This window comes from Rhipicephalus sanguineus, chromosome 2, assembly GCF_013339695.2.
Source record: "Rhipicephalus sanguineus isolate Rsan-2018 chromosome 2, BIME_Rsan_1.4, whole genome shotgun sequence".
Classification (NCBI taxonomy): Eukaryota; Metazoa; Arthropoda; class Arachnida; order Ixodida; family Ixodidae; genus Rhipicephalus; species Rhipicephalus sanguineus.
The window spans coordinates 28,732,763-28,759,603 of NC_051177.1; the positions used below are offsets into that span (position 1 = coordinate 28,732,763).

A 26,841-nucleotide genomic window follows, 5' to 3' on the forward strand; every position below is an offset into this window, starting at 1 on the left:
AAAGCGCCTCTCGATACTTGTATCGTAGCTCAAGAATGATATTAGAAAAAGTATTCGAAGGAAATCTAAGAAGAAGAAGAAGCCCTGTGTGTGTTGCTCAATAACTGCATTTCTTCCCAACGCTGCTACTATCGATCATTTCGAAGGAAATGTCACTTACGAAGAAAAATCACTGTCTCTGAAAGAAGCCCGTGGCTAACCTGTGCTCGTTTTATATATGTTTCCTGTTTACGATGGGCCAACCACACTCGTTCTTCACTTAGTGTTTTTTTTTTAATCTCATGTGGTGGAAGTTGGATTAGAGACTGCGTTTTCGCAATCCATCGCTTACACACTCCGAGCTAGTGAAAGCAGGCGATCATATTTAAAGCGAAACGATTGGGCAAACGAAATTATTCAGCGATTCTTGAAAGGACTGCTTGTATGGCAACTCACTTTTCCATGCGGTATACGATTTGCCGAAATTACATTTTTGTGCACGCTTACTATACAAGTCAGTATATCTTTCAACAGAAAGTACGGTCATAAACAGTATACCTATAGTTTATTTAAGTTCAGCAAAAAGATGTTTTGCCCGTCCTCCTTCTCGTCACTCACTCACTCACTCACTCACTCACTCACTCACTCACTCACTCACTCACTCACTCACTCACTCACTCACTCACTCACTCACTCACTCACTCACTCACTCACTCACTCACTCACTCACTCACTCACTCACTCACTCACTCACTCACTCACTCACTCCACTCACTCACTCCACTCACTCACTCACTCACTCACTCACTCACTCACTCACTCACTCACTCACTCACTCACTCACTCACTCACTCACTCACTCACTCACTCACTCACTCACTCACTCACTCACTCACTCACTCACTCACTCACTCACTCACTCACTCACTCACTCACTCACTCACTCACTCACTCACTCACTCACTCACTCACTCACTCACTCACTTCATCTTTCAGCCAGCCAACCACCCGCGTGTACAAACGCACATACATTACTTACGCATACACGCATGCACACAACGTTAAAGTACAAACGTGTGCGGAGAAACCACTCGCATATAAACGTGCAGCAGGCGGTTGTGTACACAGGCAAGATACCGCACGAAGGGAATACGAGTCGAGAACAAAACAAACACGCACACGAGCCGTCCACTAAACGTACACGAGAGAGGACGGCCAGAGAAGAGACGTGCTCCGTGATGCAAGCATTTCGTTATTCCGCTCGTGAGCGCGCGGGAAAACGGTGCGGGAGGGGGGTACCAGCGCGCTGCTTAGCGTTGCTAAGGGAAGAAAAGGGGGGGGGTGGGGGGTGAAGCAGCGGGTGGAGGACGTTCTTCGGAATGGCAAGCATCCTGACACGCGCCGGGCAGGCACGATCGGATAACCGCGGTACGGACACGCGCTGTGGCGCGAGGACCTCGCTGGCAAACGCAATAAGTGCCGCGCACGCGAAGAGCGGGCGCAGGCACGGGGAGAGCTTTTGCTGCTGCTGCTACTGAGACACCGAGTCGCGCAGCACGTCGCAAATAAGCCAAGACAGAGGAAGGAAGGCGCTAAGGAAAAGAAAGAAAAGCGACAGGCAAGTTGGCCCGGCACAAGGACGACTGGCGAGGCAAAGAGACAAACGCGGAGGATGAAACATGAGCGAATCAGAGGAGGCGGCAGGTCCCGGGCACGACGAGCGGGCAGTAGAGAACGCGATGGAAGAGGAGGAAACGGATGAAGGAGAGCAGCGAGATGATGAGCGCGACGAGGGTCGGGGGAATGCGACGGAGTTTTTGCGACGGAGTGGCGGAGAAGAGCGAAGCGATGGAAAAAACGGAAGCGAAGCAGGCGCAGGGGCGGCCGAGATGACCCGAACAGCGGGGGAGTGGGTGAGGAAATGCTACTGTATGGACGCTAGGCCGCTCGCTTCCTTCCTTCCTTCCTGCCTTCCTTCCAGTCGAAAGAAAACGACAGCGAGATGAGCGCACGCGCGCACAGTCGCGAAGGGGGCGCCCGGCTGGCGCGGCGGCCCTCCGATTTTCGAATCACGACGAAAAATTAGCCCTTCGCTTCTGGCTCACTGCGTCACTGGATTTTGTCGCTCGCGTCGACGCGACTTCACGGCCAGTTCGGTGCATTCGTTGTCATCATCGCTCTCTCCTCAGCATCGTTGAGTTCAACGCGATGCCAGAAAAACAGTTTCAGGGACGACATTACCTCGAGTGCATTATCTTCAACATCACCACAATCTAAATAGTGTGATCTGCTTCCGTGTCTTTCACTTTACTTTTCTCTCTATATCTGTTACAAACATCTAGTCAGCCATGACATCTGACGGTGTCATAGTGGACTAGGGAACAAGCGCATGTCGACTGGACGACAGTTGGAAACAAAGGGTAGGGCTGTCTATATTTTGGCAGGCCCAGCACGCTTAAAGGCCAACTCAGCGATTTTTTGGCCATGTCAAAGGAATGGTGCTTTTATGTTCCTGAGACGCTCCTGTTACGGGCCCGATAGCAGAAATACTCGGCAAATTGGAGAATAATTTTAAGTAAGCAAAAAAGCGCGACACCGAATCCGAAACCCAACCGAGTGTACTGTCTACGTATGACGTAGACGTTGTTACGAACGAACCGGAAGTCGTGCAAGGCATGCCGGTCACGCCGCCGCGGAGTATGAAAACTGTGACATCCGGGACGAGCAGGCGCACAGTGTAGAGGTGAGCACGCCGCGCCACAGACGCAATGTTGCCAATAATGATGACGTCACAGACGCAATGTTGCCAATAATTGTGGGAAGCCAGGACGGCGTTTTCAAACAATCTTTAACATTCATTTGCAAACAATCTGCGCATGTCTCAAGCCTGTAATTTGGCATAAATGACGGAAATGTGCAAAGGAACATACCCAGCGAATTCCATTGAGATCCATCGACCTCGAAAAATCGCCTGGAGTTGGCCTTTAAGCAAGGGTCCTCGAATTCGCGCGCTATGCAAAACATATTTGCGCCCAATGTCTTAAGTTTCTCAGATAACACCTAGAAGAAGGAAACAATGTTACTGAATTCACTCCCTCTGTCGTTATCTGTATTTAGCAAATGCCTGGAAATGGTCGACGCCATTGAGGGGTGACTCTTTATAGATTGAACAAATGTGTTTGGTGAATTCACCTCGTCGTTTCTTTCCTGCCAAAATATTTGTCTCTCGAGTGCGAACTTGTCATAATAATTTCGCCGCGCTTGCATTGACACATCGACGCATCGCAGTTCAGGATGTCGGTATAGGTTTGTCTGAGTTAGCTAAACACCTCAGACAAGCCAGGATCGCGAAATCGTTGACAAAAGAGCGTGTTCACGGCATCCACTGACTTCTTTCGTACTTTGTTGGATAGTTGATAACAAAAGATGGTGGACAAAATAATGCCTTTATATTAGCTTCTCTGCGCAGGCTATCACACCAGTGTCCGTGTGGATATCTAACGCAACATCAGATTTCACATTTTCCGCACACGTCATCGTGTCTTTCTCGATGCGCTTTCTTCCTTTCGTATGCCATGTAGGATTAGGTGACACATGTCAGATTCCCGATTTTGCCGCGCGAAGAGTACCAGCTCGCGTACACGTGTCTTCGGTCTGAAGCCATAGAACCAAGAAAAAAAGGGGTCTCCTAGGCGCCTTCCTTCTTTCTGTAAGTAGAGGAGATCGTGGCCCGCAGAACGCTTATATGTCATTGCCACGACAGTGAAAAGCGGGCGCTAATACAGTGCTCGCCCCGCGGAGGGGCATCCCCAAAGCCCGCATATAAGTGCCACGGAGAAAGAAAAAAGAAATGAAGTGTGGGAGGTTGAGCGGGTTAAAGCCACGTGTTCGTTCGTGCGGTGCTACAGAGCGTGGATGAAGAGAGCAGCGCGAGCGAAGAAGAGATGCTGGAGGATCTTCCCGGTTGCCATGGCGACCTGCGGAGGGCCCTGTTGCCCCTCTTTCTCCGGCGCGGGAGAGAGGAGCTTTCCTTTCTCCTTTTTCACCCGTTTCCTCTTCCGATCCCCTTCTCCTCCGCTCAACACAACGGAGGAGGGCGATCTGCTGCAGTGCGGACGCTCCCTTTTGAGTGAGCCACCGCCGGCGCCGGCCGATTGCGCGGCCGCTGCTGTTCGAGAGCCCACGCGCATGGTTGTGCCGTCGTCTTCTTGGCGTGTGCCCCATTGCCTGCCCAGTGGTCGTCACCACTCCGCGCTGCGTCTGGCTTGTTTGAAGAGACGGCGGAATGCGCGCGATAGCGCCGGCTCGTCGTCGTGGCAACGGGAAGAAGCTGTCTTCGGAGTGGGCCTTTGACAACCGAAAAGCGTCACCGGCGTTTTGAAGCGAGCCTGTTCTGTGTGTGTGTGCGCCGGAGCGAAAGAGACACCCGGAGAATGCGATGACAGGTCCTGGCAGCAGGGAAGGCGGCGGAGGCGGCTCTGTGTATCGGCGCGTTACAAACCGTGCGTCGATTTCTCCTGGAGGAGAAGACGGGACCCGGTGCCCTTGAGCTTCAGGCGCGCTTCGGGAGCGCCTCCTTTGTTGTGACACGCCCCCGCGCCGCGCTGTTTGTTGTGTGTTGTTGCGTGCGGTGCGGTGCCTCCTCCTGTTTAGCTCTCTCTCGTCCTGTTGCCGCCGGAAATCGTTTGCTGTGTGCTTCGTTGAGAAATCAGGGCATCAACTACCCAGAACGACGCTCAACTAGTTTCTTTCATTTCCCACTGTTTTCTCGGATGAGTCCATTTACCATTTGTCGCGGTATTGATCAAAGACCTGTCCTACGGCCGGCTACGTTAGTGTTGATATTTAGTCATTCACGTATGGTATGTGATTCTGTGTGCGATTTAAATGTAAGTTGAGCATGTGTCGCTCGTTCCGTTTCGTCAAAGTGTGTGCTTCTAATAGGCCTGTAGTGGTTTGGCAAGGTTTCTGGTTCGCGACAGACCGTCGACACAAACCTAATATTATGTACTCTGAAGTTATCGCTGACACATAGTACCACCAACATGTCTAGTCACTAGGCCTCCAACGTCAGCGATTTTCTCATGTCAGCCGCCCCCAACAGTTTCTAGCGTTATATCTTATCGCATCTATCGTATTTCTTGCTACCGACAGCTTCTCATTTTAAGCTTGTTGTGATGTCCTGACGCATCTACTGCACGATTGTCATCGTTGTTTCTAGCCACAACCATTGCCGGTGCCTGGACCGTTTTCTATTTCACTCTTCCTGGGCGCTTTTTGTGTAACCAATTTCCTTCCACAGTATGCACTACACACAGGCTCAATATATGGATCGTGTATTGGCCTGTATATAACGTTTTAGCCGTTTTTATCTCGCCGTTCTTTGTCTGGTCACTCAGTAATCCCGTCCGAATCCTGTCGCATCATGCGTCATTTTATACCGTCTAGTCACTTAAGCACGGGTAATCATTCAAGTAGGTTCAATCCTGGCATGACCAACTCCTGACTTCCAGTCACTCCCGCATTCGCCGTCGGGTCCTATCGTTCGAGTTGCATAGACTTATCTTTCGTTTTCCATTTCTTGTGCGAGCGTATTGGAGAAGAAAGCAGTCCTGGATCAGCGCTCCATGTCGGCAGCTGCCGCGGCAGCGCCGCCCTCATCAGTGAGCCGGCGCCGTCTGTCGGCTCAGCAACGGCGCGCCGAGTCCGAACCCGCGACCTGGGTGGCCAAGGGCTCTCACTGCTCTCGCCAGAGCCTGCCGTCGTGTGTGGTTCCGGTGCCGACGGGACGTCGTCCTTCGGCCGGCTTCGCCTGGCTCACCGGTCGCTTCGGAAAGCGCGCCCAGAGCGACCCGTGGATCTCGGACCGCATACGCCGCTACTTCCTCACCCGAACATTCAACGTCGGCCCCGGCAACGCACTCCTCTTGAGCTTGGTACGAGAACTTCTTGGAAGGGATATTTGGGCTGCGGGCTATCGTCATCTTCCCCTTTGAAATACGCGGTTTAATGAAGCACTAACACATATTTTCGAGAGTGAGAGAGGGAGACGAAAGAACGAAAAAGTAGGGAGAACAAATATTGCGAATGAATATCCTGTTTCTGATATATTCTGACACGCAATTCTTAAAGCCATAATTTGAAGTCATATATTACTGCAAGACGAAGCAACTGTCTGTGCGTGCGTGCGTGCGCGCGCGCGCGCGTGTGTGTGTGCATGTTTAACCGGACGTCTGTATATCCTTCTTTCTCTCTTCCCGAAATTCTCCCTCATATATGTTGTGCGTGTCGCGTAACATGCGTGATTTCATGGTTTATTCTGATACCCTCTGCGACTCACCGTACATTATAATGCATACTGTATCTAAGGATCTTAGAAACTTAACTCTGGAGAGATTGCGTATAATGTTCGTACCTGATGTTCAGTCGGACTTGTGGTACTGTATGGACGTGATTTCAAGATGTTTCTATCAGCTTTCGCCAAAGTTGGCACTAGCTAGTGTGTTTGTGTGTTGTGTTGCGTAATTCACACGCACGAACACACGCACGCTGGTTTTCCGCCTATTCACTAATCGCTTGTGGAGTACTTTATACAAGTTCTTCACAAGTCGAGACTACATGCACGCTAGGCTATAGTTTGTGTAATTCCATGATTAAAAAAAAAACAAAACAAAGACGCCGAAAAAAAAGACAGCCGCTGACCAAAAATTAGAAGATGATGACGTAAGCATTAATTCTCAGCTAAAGGCTTTATTCTGGAAAGAACAGGCACAAGTGTACGTGAGGCTGCAATTGAGAAAAATGATGTAACAAATAATTTCCGTGAAGAGCTAACTTTGGGTGCGAGCGATTGACAAACACTGATCTGTCACGGTCAAAATCCGAACCATTCCACAGATATCTGCTTCCCCACTGATAAGGTGATCAACGTTTGGCTGGCACAATTTGTTGTGTTCATGCGATCGTATGTTATTTCTTTGTACTTGTCTTTATTATAGCACCGTTTTTATTATAGTGTTCTGAAATCATGTCTTACCATCATCCGGGTTACCTCGCCTTTTCTCGTTTAGACGAGAAATGGGTTGTAACCCATTTCTTGGGTTACAACCCAAGAAATGAATAAATGTTCCACCCACGGCCATCACTGTCAAATCGAGAGGGAATTTGCATAAACGTTCCATCCATTCCCATTTGTTCATTTCCGCGACGTCAAGCATTCTACGCGTGTTTCGGATCGTTGGTGTTCCCATGCAGACACATGTTCGTTTCGCTGGCGTTTAATCGAAAACTTGACCGTCCTGGAAGATTTTGTTAGAGATCCTGACATCGATGCTTAGCCAAATGTCATATTTTAAGAACGATGAACCTTCAGTTGTCGATATGCGTGGTATATTTATTAGCACGTAGAATTGCTTACGGTTCGAAAGGAAACCAGCATGCATGGCTCTCTTGCACAGATGAATGACAGGCGCTTCGCAGTTGTGTGGGCGGAGCTTGTATTTATTCTTAGGTTGTAAGCGACTGTAGAATCTTGGCTTGTTGAAGAAACTTCGCTTGTTGTACTGTCACGAGCATTCTCCGCGAGCTGGTCGACAAGGAGTAATGTTGATATCCCCCATACACCAACACAAAGAGAGAGAGAAAAAAAAAAGAGTATTGATGTTGGCATCTTCCACGCCACTGATTCCCGTGACAGACACGGAAACCGTGTCTCTGGCGCAAGCAGTTTCCAGAACTTCGTATACCCTAACGACGTTGATTAATACCTTTACGACGCGGGTTCCATTAAGCCGTTACGACTTCCGTCGCTAATGGTGGGATCGGTGCAGTCTGACGAAAATCTGAGATTACAACTGCACGGCGTCTGACGTGGCGCCGGATTATAGATCGAACTCCGCTGCTAACTAAACATGTGGCAAGTGTTCGGAAACGTACAGTTGCTTCCTGGGCTTTGTTTTTTTTTTTAATACTTTGACATTGATCAGTTTCTTTTCCTGCGATTAGCTTGTTTTGCGGCATGCGTGTATGTTTTTCTAAAGTCGTAGATGTTCTCGTAAGAATGATGTTAAATGAACACTAAAGTGAAACGATGAATGAGTTTATACTGCTAAATTATAGTCTAAAAACTCTTTTGTCGTTAGTATGACCATCGTGGGGTCGTTAATACAAGAGAAAATCAAGGCCAAGGTCTCATTTTTAAATTTCGCATGGGACGTCACGGATTTCAAAATGTTTTATTCGTATTTCGGCCATCTGGCTCGATGAAGTTTTTCAAACTTGGTATGCTAAGTCTCTGGCCACCTCAGACGATAATGTACTTCATTTTTAGCGATTAGGAACGACGCACGCCCTAGTAGACGCCGTCAAAATCTATGACGTCACGGTGCGGCAATTTCAAGGTGGCGTCGTCACCCGCACTTTATTTTTTGCGCGTTTTCTCGCTTACCAAGCGTATTCTCGTGCCAAGCGTGGGGTTTTACAGCGAAAGCTGTGATGACATCACAACAGCAGCCGATTTTGGCGCCGTAGTTGTCCGCCGCCGCCGCCGGTATGTAAACATCATCGCGCGAAATAAGAAAAAAAAAAAACTCTAGGCTCGGATGGGATTTGAACCCGCGCCCTCTGAATGACAGTCGAATATTCTACCACAGAGCCACGCCGTGCTTTAAACTCCTTCGCAGAAATGCCCTATACAGGGATCATGTCGGGCAAGGAATCGTGTTAACATATGTAGTATAGCGTCGGAGAAGAGTAAAATAACAACCAGGCGTCACACAATGCGAATTGCGCAACGAGTGGGTCGTTGAATGCTTCCAACACATTACATAAGGCTCAGCCGTAATTCTTAATCGTCATCTGCCACAGCACAAACAAAGTGCACATAATGCCTTACGGATGTCTAGCGGGTACCACGCCTCTCCGCCGAATGACGAGAAATGGCATGGTGGGTGCTTCCCTTCTTCATGAAAATTACCATGATTTATGGCTTAGCGAGTACTTTGCATGTGTACTTATATTAGTTGGCCCAAGAGAGTCTACAACGGACTCTAGAAAGGCCGCTTCCAGCTTTCGCTGTGGCTGTGCTGCGTGTTCGGCGCAGGCCTGGCGTTTTTTTTTTTTTTTTCGTATTGTGGAAGAGTAATTTACTAATACGAGAAAAATCGTTTTTCTCTTTAGTGTCCATTGAAGTAGCGCTACTGAACGAAACGCCAGAAAAAAAAAATTGAAGCGCTACACTTTCTGCATATTGGAACTTTAGCGCACACACACGAGGGACACACAAGAAGGAACACACGGACCAGCGCAGACTATCAACTGTGTGTGCGCTAAAGTTCCAATATGCAGCAAAACCAACTAGCCCGCTTTTCCGTATTGCTACACTTTCAACTGAACTTTATTAACAAACAAACCTTGAGCGACGGATACGTTCCCACGGGCTGTCCATGTAGTTAATCCATCCCTCCTTTCCGCGAGGATATAGACGTTTGGCTTACGTCCCTGTCACCACTGCAATGCATGTAATGTGCCTCGGCTGTCTCTGTTGTGGTCGTCTCATGACACCCATAAGCGTGCGCGCGGGGGTGTGGGTGCAGGGAGGCGGCCGCGCGCCCTAGTCACTTAAGAAGAGGGGGGCGCGAAATCTGGCCCATGCATTGACTTAATAGGGGGTGGGTGGGCGATGAACCTTCGCCCCCCCGGGAACCCTGCGCACGTCTATGATGACGCATATACAACACTCGTCTTGTGTTTCGTTCTGTATAGCGCTGCTAACCAGAGAGCCAAATTTTTCGTTCTGTTAATATGTCTCCTTGCAGAAATTGCGGCAGTGGCTTGCCGAACTTATTGTTTATTGTATAAGTGCCCATGCCTGTTTCTCTGATGCGTTCGGAGCTTGGTAGCTCTCATAGAATCCTTACTCTAGTATAGCCCTCGTTCCTACGTAAAGCCTCAGCTAAGCGGTGAAAGTGCGCTGCAGTCGTTTCAGAAGTACATTTGGGACAGTTCACTGTTTGTTCGGCTGTTAGACCCCAGGTGCAGGCGACGGACGGTAAATGGCGGCCTCAGCTTGCACTCTCCGAAGGGAGGCTTCCTTTACTGAGGAAAATCTGCTGAGGTGGGATGCAGAACCAGAAAAGGGTTCCGACGGACGAAGTAGGGATGCTTGACCTAAATACATCACAACGGCAGTTTGAAGAAAGGCTAATTTCAGTAGTTGGAGGGGCAGAATAGTGCACGAATGGGAGATGCTATAGCATTGCCGTTTTCGCCGTAATGGGCCTCACTACCAATAGGAAGTTATTAATATGTAAAAAAAAATAGCGACGATAAAGAAGAAGAGAACATCCCGTTTGAAACCAGATGAATTCCCATGTCACTGTTCTTTTTCTTTTTTTTTCGTTTCTTTTACATTTACGATGCGCCCTGATCACTGGAGTACCTTCATACACTGAGTCAACATCGAACTTTTACTTCATTGGACGGATTGCAAGAGAGAGTGTGTGTGTGAGAGAGAAAGACATTGAACAACGAAAAAAAAAAGAAATTATGAAATTATTTCACGTCTTTCTTCACCTACGGGAACTTGCGAAACGACAAATACTTGTACTGCGACTTTCTCTGAGCTTCGCACTTTTCACTCCTTAAGTTTCTTTCTTCTTCTTTTTTTTTTTGCTGTTATTTGATCGTAGCAGCGTGGTTCCGTGCTGCCCGCAGACTTCGGAAAAGTACGGATGTGTCGCCGAAAGTGGCCAGTTATCGTGTTTTCTGAAGCAGTTGCCGGGCACAAGTGAGGCAACCAAGACTCGGGAGTAAACAGAAGGGGCACACAGTTCCAGTTCCAGAGAACGGAAGGCGACTCCTCCTTGGCAGTGTGGACCGACAGCGTTCTCTTGTATTATTTCTGTCTCTTGCGCTAACATTTTTGGCCTGAGGCTTGTTTCCTTCCGGCTCTTTCTTTCTTTCTTTCTTTCTTTCTTTCTTTCTTTCTTTCTTTCTTTCTTTCTTTCTTTCTTTCTTTCTTTCTTTCTTTCTTTCTTTCTTTCTTTCTTTCTTTCTTTCAAGTTTGTGTCGTTGTGACAGCGGTTCGAGTTCTTGCATTCTTGAAACCTATTGCTGCAGTTTTCACGACAGAAACCAACGTAGTGGCAGCGGAAATTTTATTTGCACAAGCCCGCGTCCGTGAAAAATGGCTTCTCTCGTAGCGACAACAATATTTGTCGTAACTCGACCCTTTTATCGTGACAGCGAGGGCCGTCAGTTCTGTCGTGATGCAGCTATGAAAATTTTATCGCCGTGTTGAGGCGTTGGTCTTACGTCGACGACGCGAATCGCTGTTGTGCGTGAGGTGCCGTCAGTCTTTATAATTTATTGGGCGCGGGATACGCTACTGAATTTTGTTTCCTTTTTGTTTCCTCTTCACAATTTTCTTAAAAGCACACTTTCTCTGGGTGGCGGTGGAGGAGTTTGAGAGCACTCAGTGCTTTTTGACGTGCACAGTATACGGGCCAAAATGTGCTAGAGCCAACTACTAATTCAACTAAAAACATTACTTCCGCTGCTTGTGTATTTTGTTTTTTCTTCCAAACGGTCACTTTCCTCGAACTGAGCAGTGTGCAAAGAACACCAAAGGCAAACGCTAAATCAGTTTAACCTGATCAAGTGCAGTTTTGAAACTACTTTTCTTTACCTTCGCGGTAATATGATCATTGGAAGACAGAATGTAGACCGAAAATTACAGTTTACTTAATTTCGGCCTGATACTATGGAAGGCACTGCTTGACTGTGGTGTGGTTGATTTCAAATTATTATTGTTACTATTTTTTTTCTCACGTGCTTGGGCTGTTGTAGCTCAGAAAAGGTTCTCGGAACTTGCAAAGTTTGTTCGTTGGCTCTCTCAGAAAAAAATGTACCGGCGAAAATGTTAACAAACCTGACAAAATAAAAGAGGAAAAGTGGGCTAGTACCACGGTGATTGTGGTGCATGCTGTGCTGGGGAACCCCGCATTAATTTTGACTGCAAGGGCTTCATTAGCGAGCAACCTTAACCTACGCGGACGGCGTGCTTTCTTCATTTATTTCTTTGCCCATTTGCTTTCTTTTAAACATTTCGTGTTTTGATGGGAGTTCAACGTGTCGTGGTGAGGCACGATGCTTGGTCTTCGGTCGACGTGACTGTCTGGCATCTGACGTTAAGTTTCGGAATCAAGTTTCAGGAGCCATTCTTCGCGTCGGTACACATTATAATGCGAGAAGCTATCTTTCGCTCTTTCGCCTGTTTTCGTGTATGCAGGTGTCATGGTTAGACTTTCGCTAGCGATTAAAAGTTTAGGTTAGAGAAAACATATTTTGACGTGGGGGTCACATCGGGAGCTCCTCTTACTAATTTATTGGGTATGATGCACATACTGAAACTTACTCGCCTTAGTTCGCAACGCTAAATTTCTGTCTCCCCTTCTCTCTTTTTTTCTTTTATTCTCTCGCGATAAAATTCAGCAAGTTTTGCGTGAACGCTGTATTCACTGTTTTCTTTCTGTTTTTTTTTTCCACTAGCCACTAACCGCGCGATGGTGACAGAATTAATTATTTTTCTCCAAGGCGCCCTCAGCGATATCGACGACCCATTAATGTGTTAATAATTATTATTATTGATGTTTTACGTCCCAAGACCACGGTATGGTCACGAGGGACGCCGTAGTGGAGGGCTCCGCAAATTTCGACCGCCTGGGGTTCTTTGAAACGCACCCAAATCTAAGTACACGGGCCTCTAGCATTTCGCCTCCATCGAAATGCGGCCACCGCGGTTGAGTTCCGATCCCACGACCTTCGTGTCTGCAGTCGAGCACCATAACCACTACACCACCTCGGCGGTATACCGTTACTTTCTCAAGCGGGGGCATATATAGACGTATCTTTAAGAGCGCGATGCAGCGTGCGTGCGTCTAACCATCTTTCTGCATTCTTGCCCAACGTTGCCGTGAGCGAAGATCTCGAACATCGGCTCACCGTTGTCAGATGCGGCAAGTCAGTCGTTTAATATACAGATACGTAAAAAGGCGAGTCGCAGGAGCGTTCATGTAACGACGTTGAATTAGCTACGGGCGATAAGAGACGGCAAGAGAGCAAAAGGAAAACAAAAGGAATTGGAGACAGGTTCATGCTTACAGGATGGTTCAACAACGCATCGCTTGTCACATGTTTAAAATATCGATATTCTGCAAAACGCGCGTAACTACAAGACAGATTTCGCACGTTAAGTCTGTTCGTTTTTAGCTCTCAGCTTTGATTTAGTGTTTCTTTTAAGTGGGCTTACAGTGTCGATTGGCTTAAGATAGATGATAACAGCTTGCGCGGTCGCAGTTTGACTCGTTCCGCGCCTTATTGCTCGCCACTTTACCTCTGGACCGACATCAGTGACCCGAGAGATTACTCTAGCAATCTTGTGTCACTGTAACGCTCCTCCCTAATGTATTCAACCTGAAGTAAAGCCGCGCAAATGGTCTTATTCACCTGACCTTGTTTCTAGAAAGAACACATGCGATCTCGCACAGGTGTGCTCGGCGCGTCGCTGCGTGTTATTATTTTTGAGCTTATCGATTGCGTCCCACGCACCGGCAGGATCGCGAAGAGGCGCAGCGTTTTCTTTTCAATCTTTTTCTTCGGTTTATTCTTGGCGATTAGCAAACATGCTCGCGTGCATGCGTGTGACAGAGAACGGTCGATACTACAGCGCACGCAGGGCAAGCGAGTTCTAACGCGGAAAGAGAGAGAGGGGGAAAGGAAGTTTAGAGCAGTGCGATTATTCGAAAATTTCCAATATTGAATCGAATAATGACATGCGTACTTGATTCGGTCTTCGAATTGAATAGGTGCTATTCGTCAAGAACATCTTTCCACGCGCTGCTAATCTTGAGGACGCGGGTTCGATTCCCAGCCACTGCGGTCGCATTTCAATGAGGGCAAATCCAAGAACACCCGCGTACTTGTATTTAAGCGTACGTTGAAAAAAAAAAACCCAGATGATCAAAATTAATCCGGAGTCCCTCACTACGGCGTGCCGCGTGATCACGTAGTGGTTTTGGCACATAGAATACCACCAGCAATTATGAGTATTAGACTATTTTTGTTTAATGGTTCACGATTGTACTAAAACGTAAACAGCGCCAAAATAATACAACATTGGTGCAAACACAATATACATTTCGTCCCCGCGGGCACAATATAGGCATAAAACATGAGACCTTGCGTATAATACAGCAGGCTACGTAGCTCTTGGAGCCACGCTTTACTGGCTGTACAGCGACCATTCGCAGTCTCTAAAGGGTTCTGTGCAAGCGAAGAACATGCTCATTCGTCATAGCGTTATGAACACCATGATGTGAACATAGTTTTATAATAACTTCAAAAACAGCTGTTCGCTGTTCGAAAAGTATTCGATAATCGATTCGATTCACTTGTGGTACTATGGGTTTCTTATTTGATTCAGTCCCAAAAGTCAATGTTCGCACACAACCGATAAGAAGGCGTGACGAGTAAGCCTCTGAAACGCGGAGGCGAAAATGGAACATTCACGAGTCATGGGCTTTCGCGGAGAACGTCGCTCATTTATCGGGCGTTTCGTTCGTCTGGCTGCTGATACGTTCCGCTTCGTGGAAAAGTGATCAGCCTGCTTCCTCGCGAAAACGGATTACTCGGAGCGCGACCTCCGTGGGGAATGAAAACGGGTCGAAACCAACAAACGTATAAGTTCCGCGGCGACATTGGGAGATTGCGCCACATGGAACGGCTACGGAGAAAATGACGTGTTTGTGAATATGGGATTGGACAGTGTGATCCTACAACATGCATAACTATGTGCGTGCGTATGCGTGTGTGTGTTCCCTGCAAAGTCTAAACGCGTGCGTTCACAGTGCCGACGTGTCACCTGTACGGTGCAGCGCTGCGGAGTCTGTGAGGCGCTGCGCAAAGGCGGTGGGCGCAGACTGTAGGTAGTGTTCGAGGATGGACTCAAATGTTTGAAAACAAAATGGGTATGACTCGGAAGAACCCTGGCAGCATATTGAAAGATCGCTTCTGCAAGCTATATTATCTCATACTTTGGCTGACATTGAAAGTGACGTCAGTACTAGCGCATCTTTTGTGAGCACGTTAGTCAGTTTGTCTATGTCGCGTACGCCGCAACGTCATGCGCAGATCATTCCTGTACATAACAACTAATCGCAACGCATGATGCACGCAAGAAAGCGTCGGAAGGTAGGCAGAAGTGGTGTCCGCGGGAAAGTCATATTGAAAATTCCTGGCTGATTTGCATTAATATGCGATGAAATGAACAGGAGAAAACAGTTGACATTTCGAAACCCTTACGTTCGGCAGGCATCCTTCTTCGTAGTGCCTTTCGTAATTTTATAGTCGCTTTCAACTGTCTTTGACCTTTACGGGTTTCTTTTCAATATGTCTGATATTTGCCTCTATTTCCGACAGCATACAAAAAAACACCTATGCCCGCTCCATCTTACACGTATTCTATTCGCCGTATGTGCCACTCACTAGTTCGCCACTAGACACCACAATCAGCATCATCATAATTATTACAACCACCACCGTCACCATCATCATCGTCATCGTCGAATTTATAAACCCATTTAGTGCGTGCAAGTATCTTACATCCCCATCGTGTAGTGGCGTGTAGAATGAATGGAATCTGAGTAATGAGGAGAGGTGACTTGAAAGACTTACTAGTTACTACTGATTCGTGATGGAAATGTCTGGCACAAAACCAGATGAAGAATACGATGACGACGCTGTGGTATGGTTCCTTTCTTCGCCTTCGTCTGGTTTTCCCTAAAAATTATCGTGAAGGGAATCTCCAGAAGCGGGCTTCCCCATATTGAGCTCCTTAACGCGGTGCAGCCAGCTTTAGCGAGAACTTTTTTCATTGCTTAGGTCTGCACTCGTGTATGCCAACAGTTTTCTTGGATATGTCTGAAAGTTCCACACGCAGTATGCCGGCTATAATAGCACACCGGTCTGCCACTCCAGTTACACTGTCAACTATTTCAAAAGTATTCCTGTTCTTTTTCTTTTTTTTTTCGTCGGTTAGATCAAGCACATGTTCCCATTTGTGTGTTCGCGTCTCCAAATGTACTTTGAACGTAAAACACACCGCCTTCTCATCCATATTGGCCTGTCAATAATCTAGCGTTGACAAACACATGACTGACTGTTGTCTGAAACCGTCGCTAAAACATTAAGAAGAAACAATATGATCAATATGATTTTTAGACACCGTGATGGGGCGTTCTACAACATAAAAAGCAAACACAACATGCCTTTGCTATTCGTGTAGCGTGCGTAAAGGCAGCAAGCGTAAAAAGCAGTCTGTGTAAAAAAAAAAAAGCGTTTCGTGATTGAAATGATCCCCGATGGCTTTAAAGAAAGAAAGGGGAAAAAAACAAAAGGTCTCGATTAACATTTTCGGGGGTAAAAAGAGGTCGTTAAGCTTGCCGCCGCTCAGAGTTCAGCGTGAAAGTTTTCAGTCCTTGAGAGTTGTTGCCGCGATCGCGCGCAGTTGACACGCATTCGCGCGCTGGATCGCAGGTTACTTCCTGGCGGCATGCTTCGGGCTGTCACTGGCTCTGCACGGTACTTTTTTGTTGACACGCGGCATTCGTCGCGCCTTGAATCCGCCCACTCCCTCGATATTCCCTCATTTGTGTGCATGCCGTTTATCCCGCAGCCACCTGCCGCTGGCGTGCGCATCGCGCGGCTTCCAAATTGGGTCGCTCGTTAGCCTGCTCTCCTCCTCCTCCTCTGCACTGTTGCTCTCAACATTTGACTCTCGCTTGTTGCCGAGCTCGAAGAATGGAACACTTAAGCCGTTACCTCGATGCGCAGTCATCGTATGTTCTGTTTTTTTTTTTTTCCTGTTTCTCATAAGCCCGTGGCGTGGCGTCCTGGTTTCAATTTTTTTTTTTCACAAGTAGTAATTACGGAAGCGGGAAGTGCGCAAAGAAAGAAAAAAACTATTGTGAGCCAATTGACCTTCTTTTTGCGATTGACTGCGATAGTCGCTGATATGCGGGGCGGGTTAGCGTGTGCCGTAATCATTTTGCCATTCGATGTTTCACGCCGCTAGAATTTTGTGAGAGCGTTTTGAATGAAGGCGAGGGTCTGACTTGTGTTAGTAAAATCAATATTAAACAAGCAGACAATAAAGTCAGTTAACGCGTTAGGAAAACAGTTTGCTGTGTCTATTAGAATACAGAATTGGTAAGATAAAGGGAAATGAATGTGGATGGAAAGGAACAACCTGCCGTTCGGTGAGCAGGATGCGAACGTCTCGCGCCACGGGTTTCATGCAGCGTGTCGTGACGTTCTCGCCTTCCTCTCTGCGCAGGACACACGGACGCATGTCGTCGGGGAGCTCTACGACACGGAGAAGTCGTACGTGGAGAGCCTTCAGATTCTGGTCAATGTAAGTGGACACCACCTTTCAATAAGAATGTCAACCTGTCTGACGTTACACCGGCGCACTTCATGACGCGACGCACGCTGCATGATGCGGCGCGCACTTTGTGCTATCACTTGGTTCATTGCCAGCGCAACGTGTGCACTGCCAATAATTTAAGGTCAGTTCGTGCATAATTACGCAACAGAAAACACAGCTGCACATGATTTGCATTCTTGGACCTTGCGTGGTTTGATGGCAACCACTTGATGACCGGTCGTGGCGGACCGTGTCACCTTCATCATCAGCGCTTGTTTCAGCTGTTTGTCTTCCAAAGAATTTACTGCCAGCAATTATTTTCATCTTCATGCAAAGTTCGCATTACCTGCTCTATGAATAAGTAAATGACTACAGAAAGGCTGGCTGCTGTGCGTACTGCAAATAAATATTCTCACAGATGAACGGCAAGGGAACACCCACGAGTTTTGTGGATGGAGACTCTAACAAAACAAATCAAACATTCGCACACTCACTTTACTGTAGTTTCAGTACGTCGTTGGCAGAGAGTTTCTGCGCTTGCAATGAGACATCTCCAAGACTTGCGAGCATACGCAAGATCGCAAGTGCCATGTAAAGTTAAGTGCAAGTTTAAAAGCTTCAGACAGTTAGATATTGACAAGCGAGCCGATCACTTAATGCGTCCATCATTTGGATACCGAAATATCGTATCTAGGATGGTCGCGAGTTGTTTGCCGACTGCGTCGACGTCCTTCGCAGAAGTACATGCGTCCTCTGAAGAGCCCGGACACCGCGGGCACGGTGGACAGCAGCTTGGTGGACGAGATCTTCTACATGATCCCCGAGATCCTGAGCCACCACGAAGCATTCCTCGAGGTGCTCCGACAGAGGCTCTCCTGCTGGGACACCCGCCAGAAAGTGGGCGACGTATTCGTCGAAGCGGTGAGACTCTTGCCAAACGTGTTGACAAAAAGAGATCGCGCACCGCAGGGCTGCCAACAGAAGTCATAATTTCTCTACCAGACGCTTGAAATCTCTTTCATTTCCTTAAATAACCATGTACATAAGCGTGTGCACGAAAAGAAGGCGGAAGGGGGGAGGGGGGGGGGTCTCCCTAATTACCTAAAGGGCGGACACAAAGTCTGCCCCTTACTTTTACGAAGTCGGACCTGTCCCGTCTTGTTTAAAGAACAGAGTTATGGCCATGCAGGTTTTTGATGATAATGGCAGCCGAACTCCCCTGATGTTGCATTCCGAGAACTCTTATATACTGGGTAGCGCTAATTTGATACGGGACTAAGGAAGAACTCTTATATACTGGGTAGCGCTAATTTGATACGGGACTAAGGAAGAACACATAAGCAGAGGTTCTTTCCTAGTTTTGTATCGAATTCGCGCTATCCACTATTTAAGAGTACGAACCAACTAGCCCAGCAACAAATTTTGTTATTCCAAGAACTGTTTACTTCCATGAAAGAGCGTATGCTTGGGCATGTTGGTAATTCATGTTTCACTTTGTTAGCGCGCAAACGAACAAGGACAAAAAAAAAAAAAAAAAACGCTGTGTCCGCGTCGCTTTTCGTCCTTGTTCGTTTATGCGCTAAAAAAAAAGTCAGAACATGCATGTTTACTTCCCATCCTTAACCTCGGAAAGGCAGGCCATTATGAGAAGCGTCATCGCTTCATTTTCATTTTTTCATCCATTCTGAAGCACGTTGTGTTTTGGACTTGACCAATGCGGGGGAAGGGGGAAGGGGGGGCTGCGATAAGACTTTGTCCCCCCCACCCACCCACCACTCCTAATGGGGAACTCTGCGCACGCCTATGACCACATGACCATATAATATATTATTACCTTTAACGATGACATACATATATTTGTTGCAGCTGTAGCGTGCAGCTAGCTAGATATAACTTTTGAGAACAGGCAAAACGCCTACATTTTATGAGGTATATGAGCGGCGGAAAAACATACTACAGGATTATGCGTCTCGCGTCTTCGAGTGATTGGCGATGCGACCTATGTTGATTGGACATTTTCGCGTTGTTCATTGCGATCGGTGTACGCCGGCCATACTTTATAGTAGTTAGCTAGCTATGGAAAAGCTTATTTCGTTTGATTTTCCTTTCTCTTGCACTTTTATCCATCCCGAACTTTTAATTTGCTAAGTGCAGAAAGCGGCTTTCGTTGTGTATAGGCTTTCCCCCCTAGCTTCTTTCAATGCCGCGACGGCGAAGATTCCTTGAAGCGCGGGCTGTACAAGATTTAGGCACTCACTTCGTCGTCGTAATTTATAGCTGGCCAAATGGTCGTTTATATGCTTACGAATGAAAAAGAGGGCGTGTACAAAAGAGTCGAAAGGACAAAGGACGACGTCGCGAACTTTTTCGGTCCTTGAGAATAAAATACCGTGAAGACGCACATATACCATCGTTGTATTGCGGGAAAGAAAATAAAAAGAGAGGAGACTAAACTGCGAGTGACATCAGCAGCAGTAACAAAGAGGGTACAGGGCCACAATTCAACGGCTCATAGCGTTTTTACGGCCCGCAGCGAACGGGGGCGCCGTCGGAGCTGCGTTGCACAATCGGCTGGCTTCACCGCATGGCGTCGGCGTGGTGCTGGTCACCCGACTTTCCCGGCGCCACTTTAACGCTCATTCGGCGAGCGAAACCTCGCATTTCTGGCGGCAGCAAATTTCGTGACATGTATGCGCAGCGTAATGCCGGATTGGTGTTTTCGTTCGAATTTTGTTTTTAAAGCTTGTTGTCCGTTTACGACTGTGCCCGCAAAGTACACAGCTTGTGTGTCGTAGACATGTGTCGCTAAAGAGTGGTGATGTACTTCGGCGGTGTGCCATAAAGCGATGTCAGAAGTTGGACTACTGCCCAGCGACTAACTGGTGTGTGGTGTGCACTGCTTTATTCAAAGTAGCTTGAGTATCGTATTGAGTACGGAGCGTGAAAATATTGTTGAACCATTATTTAAATATATGTTTTTTGAAGGTATTTATTGCCTCAGCTGCTACTTTACTTTCTGTTGTTCTAGTGAACCGGAAAAAAAGGCATCTTCACCAAAGATGACTAAATGATCCTTGAAAAGCTGTGAGGTCTGACAACTCGGTCTTTCTTGCTACCGTTCTTCTTTTGCAGTTCACTAAACAGCCTGTGATAGACACCTACACTGCATTTATCAACAATTGGAAGTCAGCCAAGGAGGCCATCAAGATGGCAACTCAAGCAAAGCCTGCCTTTGCCAAGTTTCTTGAGGTTGGTTAATCGGCCTCACATTATCAAATCGCAACTGATTTCCCATCAGTACCTCATATTTTTTTAAGCATGTAAAGCTCTTTTGCTTATCTTTGGTGTTCTTGAACTTTGCAGAACACATCAAGGGAGCACAAAGGCAAATTAGCCCTGGATGCCCTTCTTATCATGCCAGTGCAGAGGATACCTCGTTATGAACTTCTTATTAAGGTGGCAATTTTCTTTCTTTTCTTTTGCTGAATGGAGGTGTTTTTAATGATAGCACATTATCATTATTGATGATAAATGCAAATACTTCTTTACTGTGTAGCTAGACATTTGGTTATCAGCACAGTCTGAAAACAAACAAAAGAACAAAAAGAAGCTTTACTGGGTGGTATAGTGTAGCATCTATTCTGTTGCATTGGTATGATCACTTGCACATGTTTACAACTGAAAGGTTGCACTGCCGTCGAAAAGGAGGTAGGCACAAGACCTATCTGTGCATCAGGGACATTTGCAGGCCTGTGTGAAGGATAGCTGTTTATAAGCATGACATCTATATTTGATTTGACTAATTCGTTTAAATGTTCCGCTCTTCCAAGAGCCACTCTCCTTTGGAATGACCTTCCTAACACCGTAGCTTCGGAGAGTGACCAAGAAAACTTTTTGCATCTTTTGCATTTTTGAACAATTCTACATAACCTAATGTACTATTACATACTGGTTTCGTCGTTTCCTCTCCCATTACTTATGTGCAGTGATACATTAAATACTGCATTTATTACCCTTACATTCTTTTTTTCTCATTTTCATTCCTCTGTACATACCTTTGTTGCTTCCTCATACGTTTTCTGATTATTGCACATGTTATAGTAATCTCTGATTGTGCTTTCTCCCCTTATGCAATGCCTCTAGGGGTCTGTAAGGTATTTTTAAATATACATAAGGTAATCAAAGGCCAGTTTATGCACACACGTCCGCTAATATTGATATACTAAAGCCCCAACCATAAGGCATGCTTCTCCTTCTTCATGTCTGCATACTTGATGCTTCTTTGGTGGATCCTTTGATCATTGTATGTTATGCCTAGTGCATTACAGGATGAATGAACACCAACTAGCCTGGTTCTTGCTATATTACGGTTGCTCCTTTAAAAAACTCATTCCAATTTGTAAACGAGACACACCAAGCTTCTGTCATAAATTTTTACTCTTGGATGACCTTTTCAGGAGCTGATAAAGCACACGCAGCATGACCACCCTGACCACCAGCTGCTGGTACTGGCGCAGAAAGAAGTGCATGAACTGGCTCTCAAGATCAACCGCATGGAGCGAGAGGCTTTTCAGCATGAACAGATGCAGCAGAGGGTCCGTGATATTGAGCAGCTCATCGAGGGTGTCATAGATGTGAGTTCCCTCACGTTTGTCAGAAAGTGCTGCTTCTTTCTATAGTACTCTAGTCGTGCAACAAAAGCAATACAAGCCCACATTTAGGCCTTAAAGGGCCCCTGAACCACCCAGAGGTTGGAATTTAGTTGTGGTGTTGCAGTTGTGCACAAGTCTTCAGCAATCAAGAATTTTTCGGAATGGTGCCGTAATAGTGGAGTTACACGCATTTGATGGTCCAAAAGAAGGTCTTTGCTTAAGTATTTCAATCTTTCCTTTGCTACGTTCCTTGCACCTGCTCATCTCTCCTCCTGGTCGAGGACTCCTCCTCAATGTGCAAAGAGGAATAGCGGAAAGCGGGCATACCTGCGAGCAGACAAACAGGTTGTTTTTGTGGATGACATGACCAAATGCGAATGTTGATGTCATGGCCAATGCTGGGGATTATGGAAAGACTTGGAGAGGACGAGGGATTGAGTCTAGGGATTTGTGGCGTGCCCGCAGCTCATAGCGCTGCCGTGTTTGGCATTGTTGAAAGGGACAGCATTCTGAACTAGATGCATGCATTTACTTGAAATGTCAAAAAAATATCAGTTGTGGTTTAGAGGCCCGTTAATGCAAGAGTGAATGGGCTGTAATAGCAATAATGAAATGTAAGTGTTATTGTTAGAGTCTGCTATCATACACTAATGCTCAAGAGCCATATTAGGACAACCTCTGTGGTGCTTATGAAGTATTTTGAAGCAACCAGCTGTATGTTTTGCTACTTCTTTTAGTACTTATAAACTTCGGTCTGACTGTTTGAAAGGTGATCACATATCAAGGTTTCCAGGTTGTGCGCAGACAACTTAATAAATACATGCACCCCTTTCTCAGTCTGTCAGCATGTTGTTATCATTATAGCATCACTAAAAACTGCATGTCCAATAATGTTTTGTTGAGTCATATATCTGCTACATTCCTTTTGTTTGCTATGATTACTTGCTATAAACAGCCAAGCTAAGCCCCAGTATGTGCACTTTGTGAGCACTCTAGCCAGTGCAAGCAATGACAGGGTTTCGCTTAAACTTCAAAATGGAAATTGCATGTAAAATTTTGCATGAAAACATGACAGAAATGAAGTGTTGTGAAGCAAATTTTTCATTTGATCATTTATGCTTGAAGATTTATATACTGTTTACATGTTCATTATACCAATGTTTGATTGTACTGCATATGCATTAGCACAGGCACAAGTGTTTAAAAGTCTTAGAGCAATTTCAATAAGGTTAATTAAGAAACAGTTTCAAGGAGGTGCCTCCCCCCACCTCCCTCCTTATGTTGTGATGTTTGGAATCCACAGCTGTATGGCTTGCCTCGATGTAAATGACATCTAGTGCCTGTCATGTTTATTCACTTAGTCGGCCTTTTATTTCTCCTGCTTCATCACATGCATTCGTGTTTTTCCATACTCTTTACCCACAGTTCAATGTGAGAAAAATAAACCTCAATACATGCACATACTTTCTCTCTCCAGCTCGTCCAGCCAGATCGGACATTTATTCGTTACGACTTTGTGACAATACCTGTGAGTGGCTTCCTTCCTTTCTTTTCACCACAGATGCCTGTATATTTTGAACTAGCCAGAACCGAGAGTCAGCAATGCCTAATGATGTCTTTCACCCTCCGTGCTTTCACAGGGTGGCCTCGGCACAAAAAAAGACAGATGCCTTTTCTTGTTTTCCGACCTTTTGCTGATCACAAGCATCAAAAGAAAGAGTGGGACAATGCGAAAAACATCACCTTCTTCGTAAGCCTTCCTTTTTTCTTTCTTTTATGAAAAATTGCGAGCATGTGATTGATTATACTTGCTCATCCTCATGGTTGTTCACCAGTTAAAGGATTAAAGGGAACAGTGCATAAAAATCAACCAGCAGCATATCTGCGATGACTAACTGGAACAAATGATTACACAGCAGGAAACTGGTGGAGGTGTAGTGCCGTGCTGAATTGTTATAGCCACGGTTTGTCCCATGTCACCAAAAGGAATAATTATTATGCACAGTCTTGAAAATTTATCTGCTGACTTTTCATGCTGTGTTTAATGCAGAAAACACCTAGGCAAGATCACTTTTCTAAGGAAAAGGAGGAAGAGGATCTTCCCCTGCTTCCTCCTCCTCCTCTCTTATTCGCTGAGAAATGTCAATGAGGATCAGTGGCAGAATAGAGGACCAGCAACTTTATATAATGTAGTGTAATGTTTTCTCAGAATAACAGAGAGCTGAGCTAGTTGGTAAGTATTCATTCTAAAAAGACAGGGCGTGCAAACACGGACACAAGCCAACGCACGCGTGGCGGTCCACGTAGACCACCACGCGTGCCGGATTGATAGGTTCGCCTGTTGCATGGGCACACACAGATAAGTTTTCGTGCCTTCGTTCTTTTCCGCCATTGTGCGTCTCTTAAGTTGTTAGTCAGCGTTTGTGGTGTCCTGACTTCTTTCTTGTGTTCGTGTTTGCACGCCCTGTCTTTTTAGAATGAATGTTTTCTCCTATCATGATCATGTGGCAGGATTGCTACATTCTTTTGAAAAGTGTTGCAAAATGCATGGGGCTAGCATGTATAAGCTGCTCAACGGCATACCAGAGGCTTCGTTACTTAAGTTTACTTTCATCCTATTGCGGTAAAGGGTATTATTGCTCTAGCAGCCCTTGGCCTCAAGAGTTCAATTAACAATTGACCCAGTGACTGTGCTAGTTATGTAGATTATGGTAAGGCTACAGGATGGCTTGCATTAATTTGCAAGTTATTATAGTTTCGCGTCAGAAAGCAGTCTGTTTCCTAAATAAGAAAGCTTCAAATTAATTGTACAGTGAAAGTAGGAGAAACATGCCTACTGTGCATAAATGAAAAGGAACTGAAGAAATGGCATTTGGAGAATGAAAATGTGGGTTTTAACTTTGGCACTAGCGAACACAGACAGATTAATTCAAGATGTATAGATAGGTAGGCATGCATTAATGAAAGTCAAATAAATATGGTATTAATTTTCACGAATGAAGAATGACACATGACTGCAAAGAAATTCAAATCCACATTAACTTAATACCACATTAACTGTACCGTTCACATTTGGATCACAAAATTTGTATTAATCTATCTGCATAGTGCTTTAATGCTTTACATCTCTGGTGAGCTTGCTAGCTATGTAGTGAAATCTTAATTTTGGCATTGCTAGTTTATTTTATGTTGTAAATTAAGGACCATACTGTCTGAAATGAGCTTATCAGTGCCCTGTGCACTAGAGGTAAGGATGATGTAAGGATCATTCATTTGTATGTTAAGTGAAGAGACATATGCGTAGGAAAAAAAGAACGTCTTAGAATGGCGACAAACTGACATGCCAAGCGAACTTGTATCACTTAGAGAAATTAAGAACAAGAACAGTTTTCAGCAAAGAACAATCGGTGCCATTATTAAAAGCATCACAGAAGCATCACTCAAGCAGCAGTTGTGTGAGTTATCGGAGACTAGAAAGTATTAATAATGAGGTAGCACGACAGCATGTGCCAGATATATCTTTTATTTTGTGCAGGAGTTCTCCAGCTGGTTTTGGATTCTCTGTGTTTGATATGAACAAGTACAAACTGCTACTTAGGTTTTCCCTTGACAACCTGGACATCTTGAAATGTGAGTTTTTATTTTTGTTGTCTTCTTTTTCTTGCAGCAGTAATGTTAGGCTGCTTTCATCTTGAAGGCTTCATTTTGTTCATGCGAGCATTTGCAGTAACTTCATCTGTTTGTATTCCAGTGGGAGGCTACTTAACTGGTCTGGTTGGTGCATAACAAAGCAGAACCAATAGCTCATCAACGTGATGTTGTAAGGACAATAGATTCAGCGCTGTATAACAGTCATTCTTTATTTCAACCACTGTAAATTGTCATCTTTACTATGTTCCATTGTTGCACTATATGTTCTGCTTCATTATGTTACAGCATTGAGTACATTGAACCTGCATGCTTATAGTGCCCTTTGAGTGGCTTTGAGTGGCTGTGAAAATGGGACAAGTATAGGTTACAGCTGACAGTAACTAGGTGATGCATTGTTAAAGGATACAAGTGTGTAATAGTATTGGTCAGGTTGGCGGTACTGTAGCTTTGTTAGTGCCGAGATTATTTTCTGTTCGAGCAACATGTGTCTATATATTGTTATGTCTACGAAAGGGTTTATTCATACGTGATGTAACAATATTATATTGCTGACAGGGGCGTAGCCAGAAATTTTTCTCGGGGGGGGGGGGGGGGGGGGGTTCAACATACTTTATGCATGTTTGCGCGTGCATTTGTATGTGTGCATGTATATATACACAAGCAAAACTGAAAACTTTCGGGGGGGGGGGGGGGTTGAACCCCCCCAACCCCCCCTTGGCTATGCCCCTGATAGCTGACGTGAAATTTTTATGTTTAAATGGGCTGAGAAATTTGAAAAATGATGGACTAACTGTGCTTGCTTCAAGTGCGTGAAAGTGTGCATATAGTTGGTTTGGTGTTCAAACTCTAAACATTGTTTCTCAAGCTGGGAGGTTATTAAAGAATGAAATGTGTAGCAAGGACAGAAGCTGCAAGCATGACATGTTGCAAACATATTGCCTGTGTCATCTGCCATGATTCTTGCTGTTTTCTTACATTCTGTGCTACTTTTAGTGCTCCCTAATGTTAAGAAAGAAAATCACGTGATTGCATCATAAATACACTTTTGAGTCCTAGGTGCATTAGTGCTATTATAAA

General features: G+C 45.8%; 1 protein-coding gene across 1 annotated transcript in view; it reads left to right on the top strand.

Annotated features, from left to right (window-relative positions):
- Positions 1 to 26,841, top strand: part of LOC119382618 (rho guanine nucleotide exchange factor 17) — a 128,450-nt gene that overhangs the window by 69,198 nt on the left and 32,411 nt on the right. The window contains exons 4-11 of the mRNA XM_037650398.2: positions 17,372 to 17,449; positions 18,200 to 18,382; positions 20,594 to 20,710; positions 20,825 to 20,917; positions 21,919 to 22,095; positions 23,591 to 23,641; positions 23,754 to 23,863; positions 25,649 to 25,743. Coding sequence (XP_037506326.1) covers positions 17,372 to 17,449; positions 18,200 to 18,382; positions 20,594 to 20,710; positions 20,825 to 20,917; positions 21,919 to 22,095; positions 23,591 to 23,641; positions 23,754 to 23,863; positions 25,649 to 25,743 — 904 coding nt within the window. The remainder of the gene's footprint in view (positions 1 to 17,371; positions 17,450 to 18,199; positions 18,383 to 20,593; positions 20,711 to 20,824; positions 20,918 to 21,918; positions 22,096 to 23,590; positions 23,642 to 23,753; positions 23,864 to 25,648; positions 25,744 to 26,841) is intronic.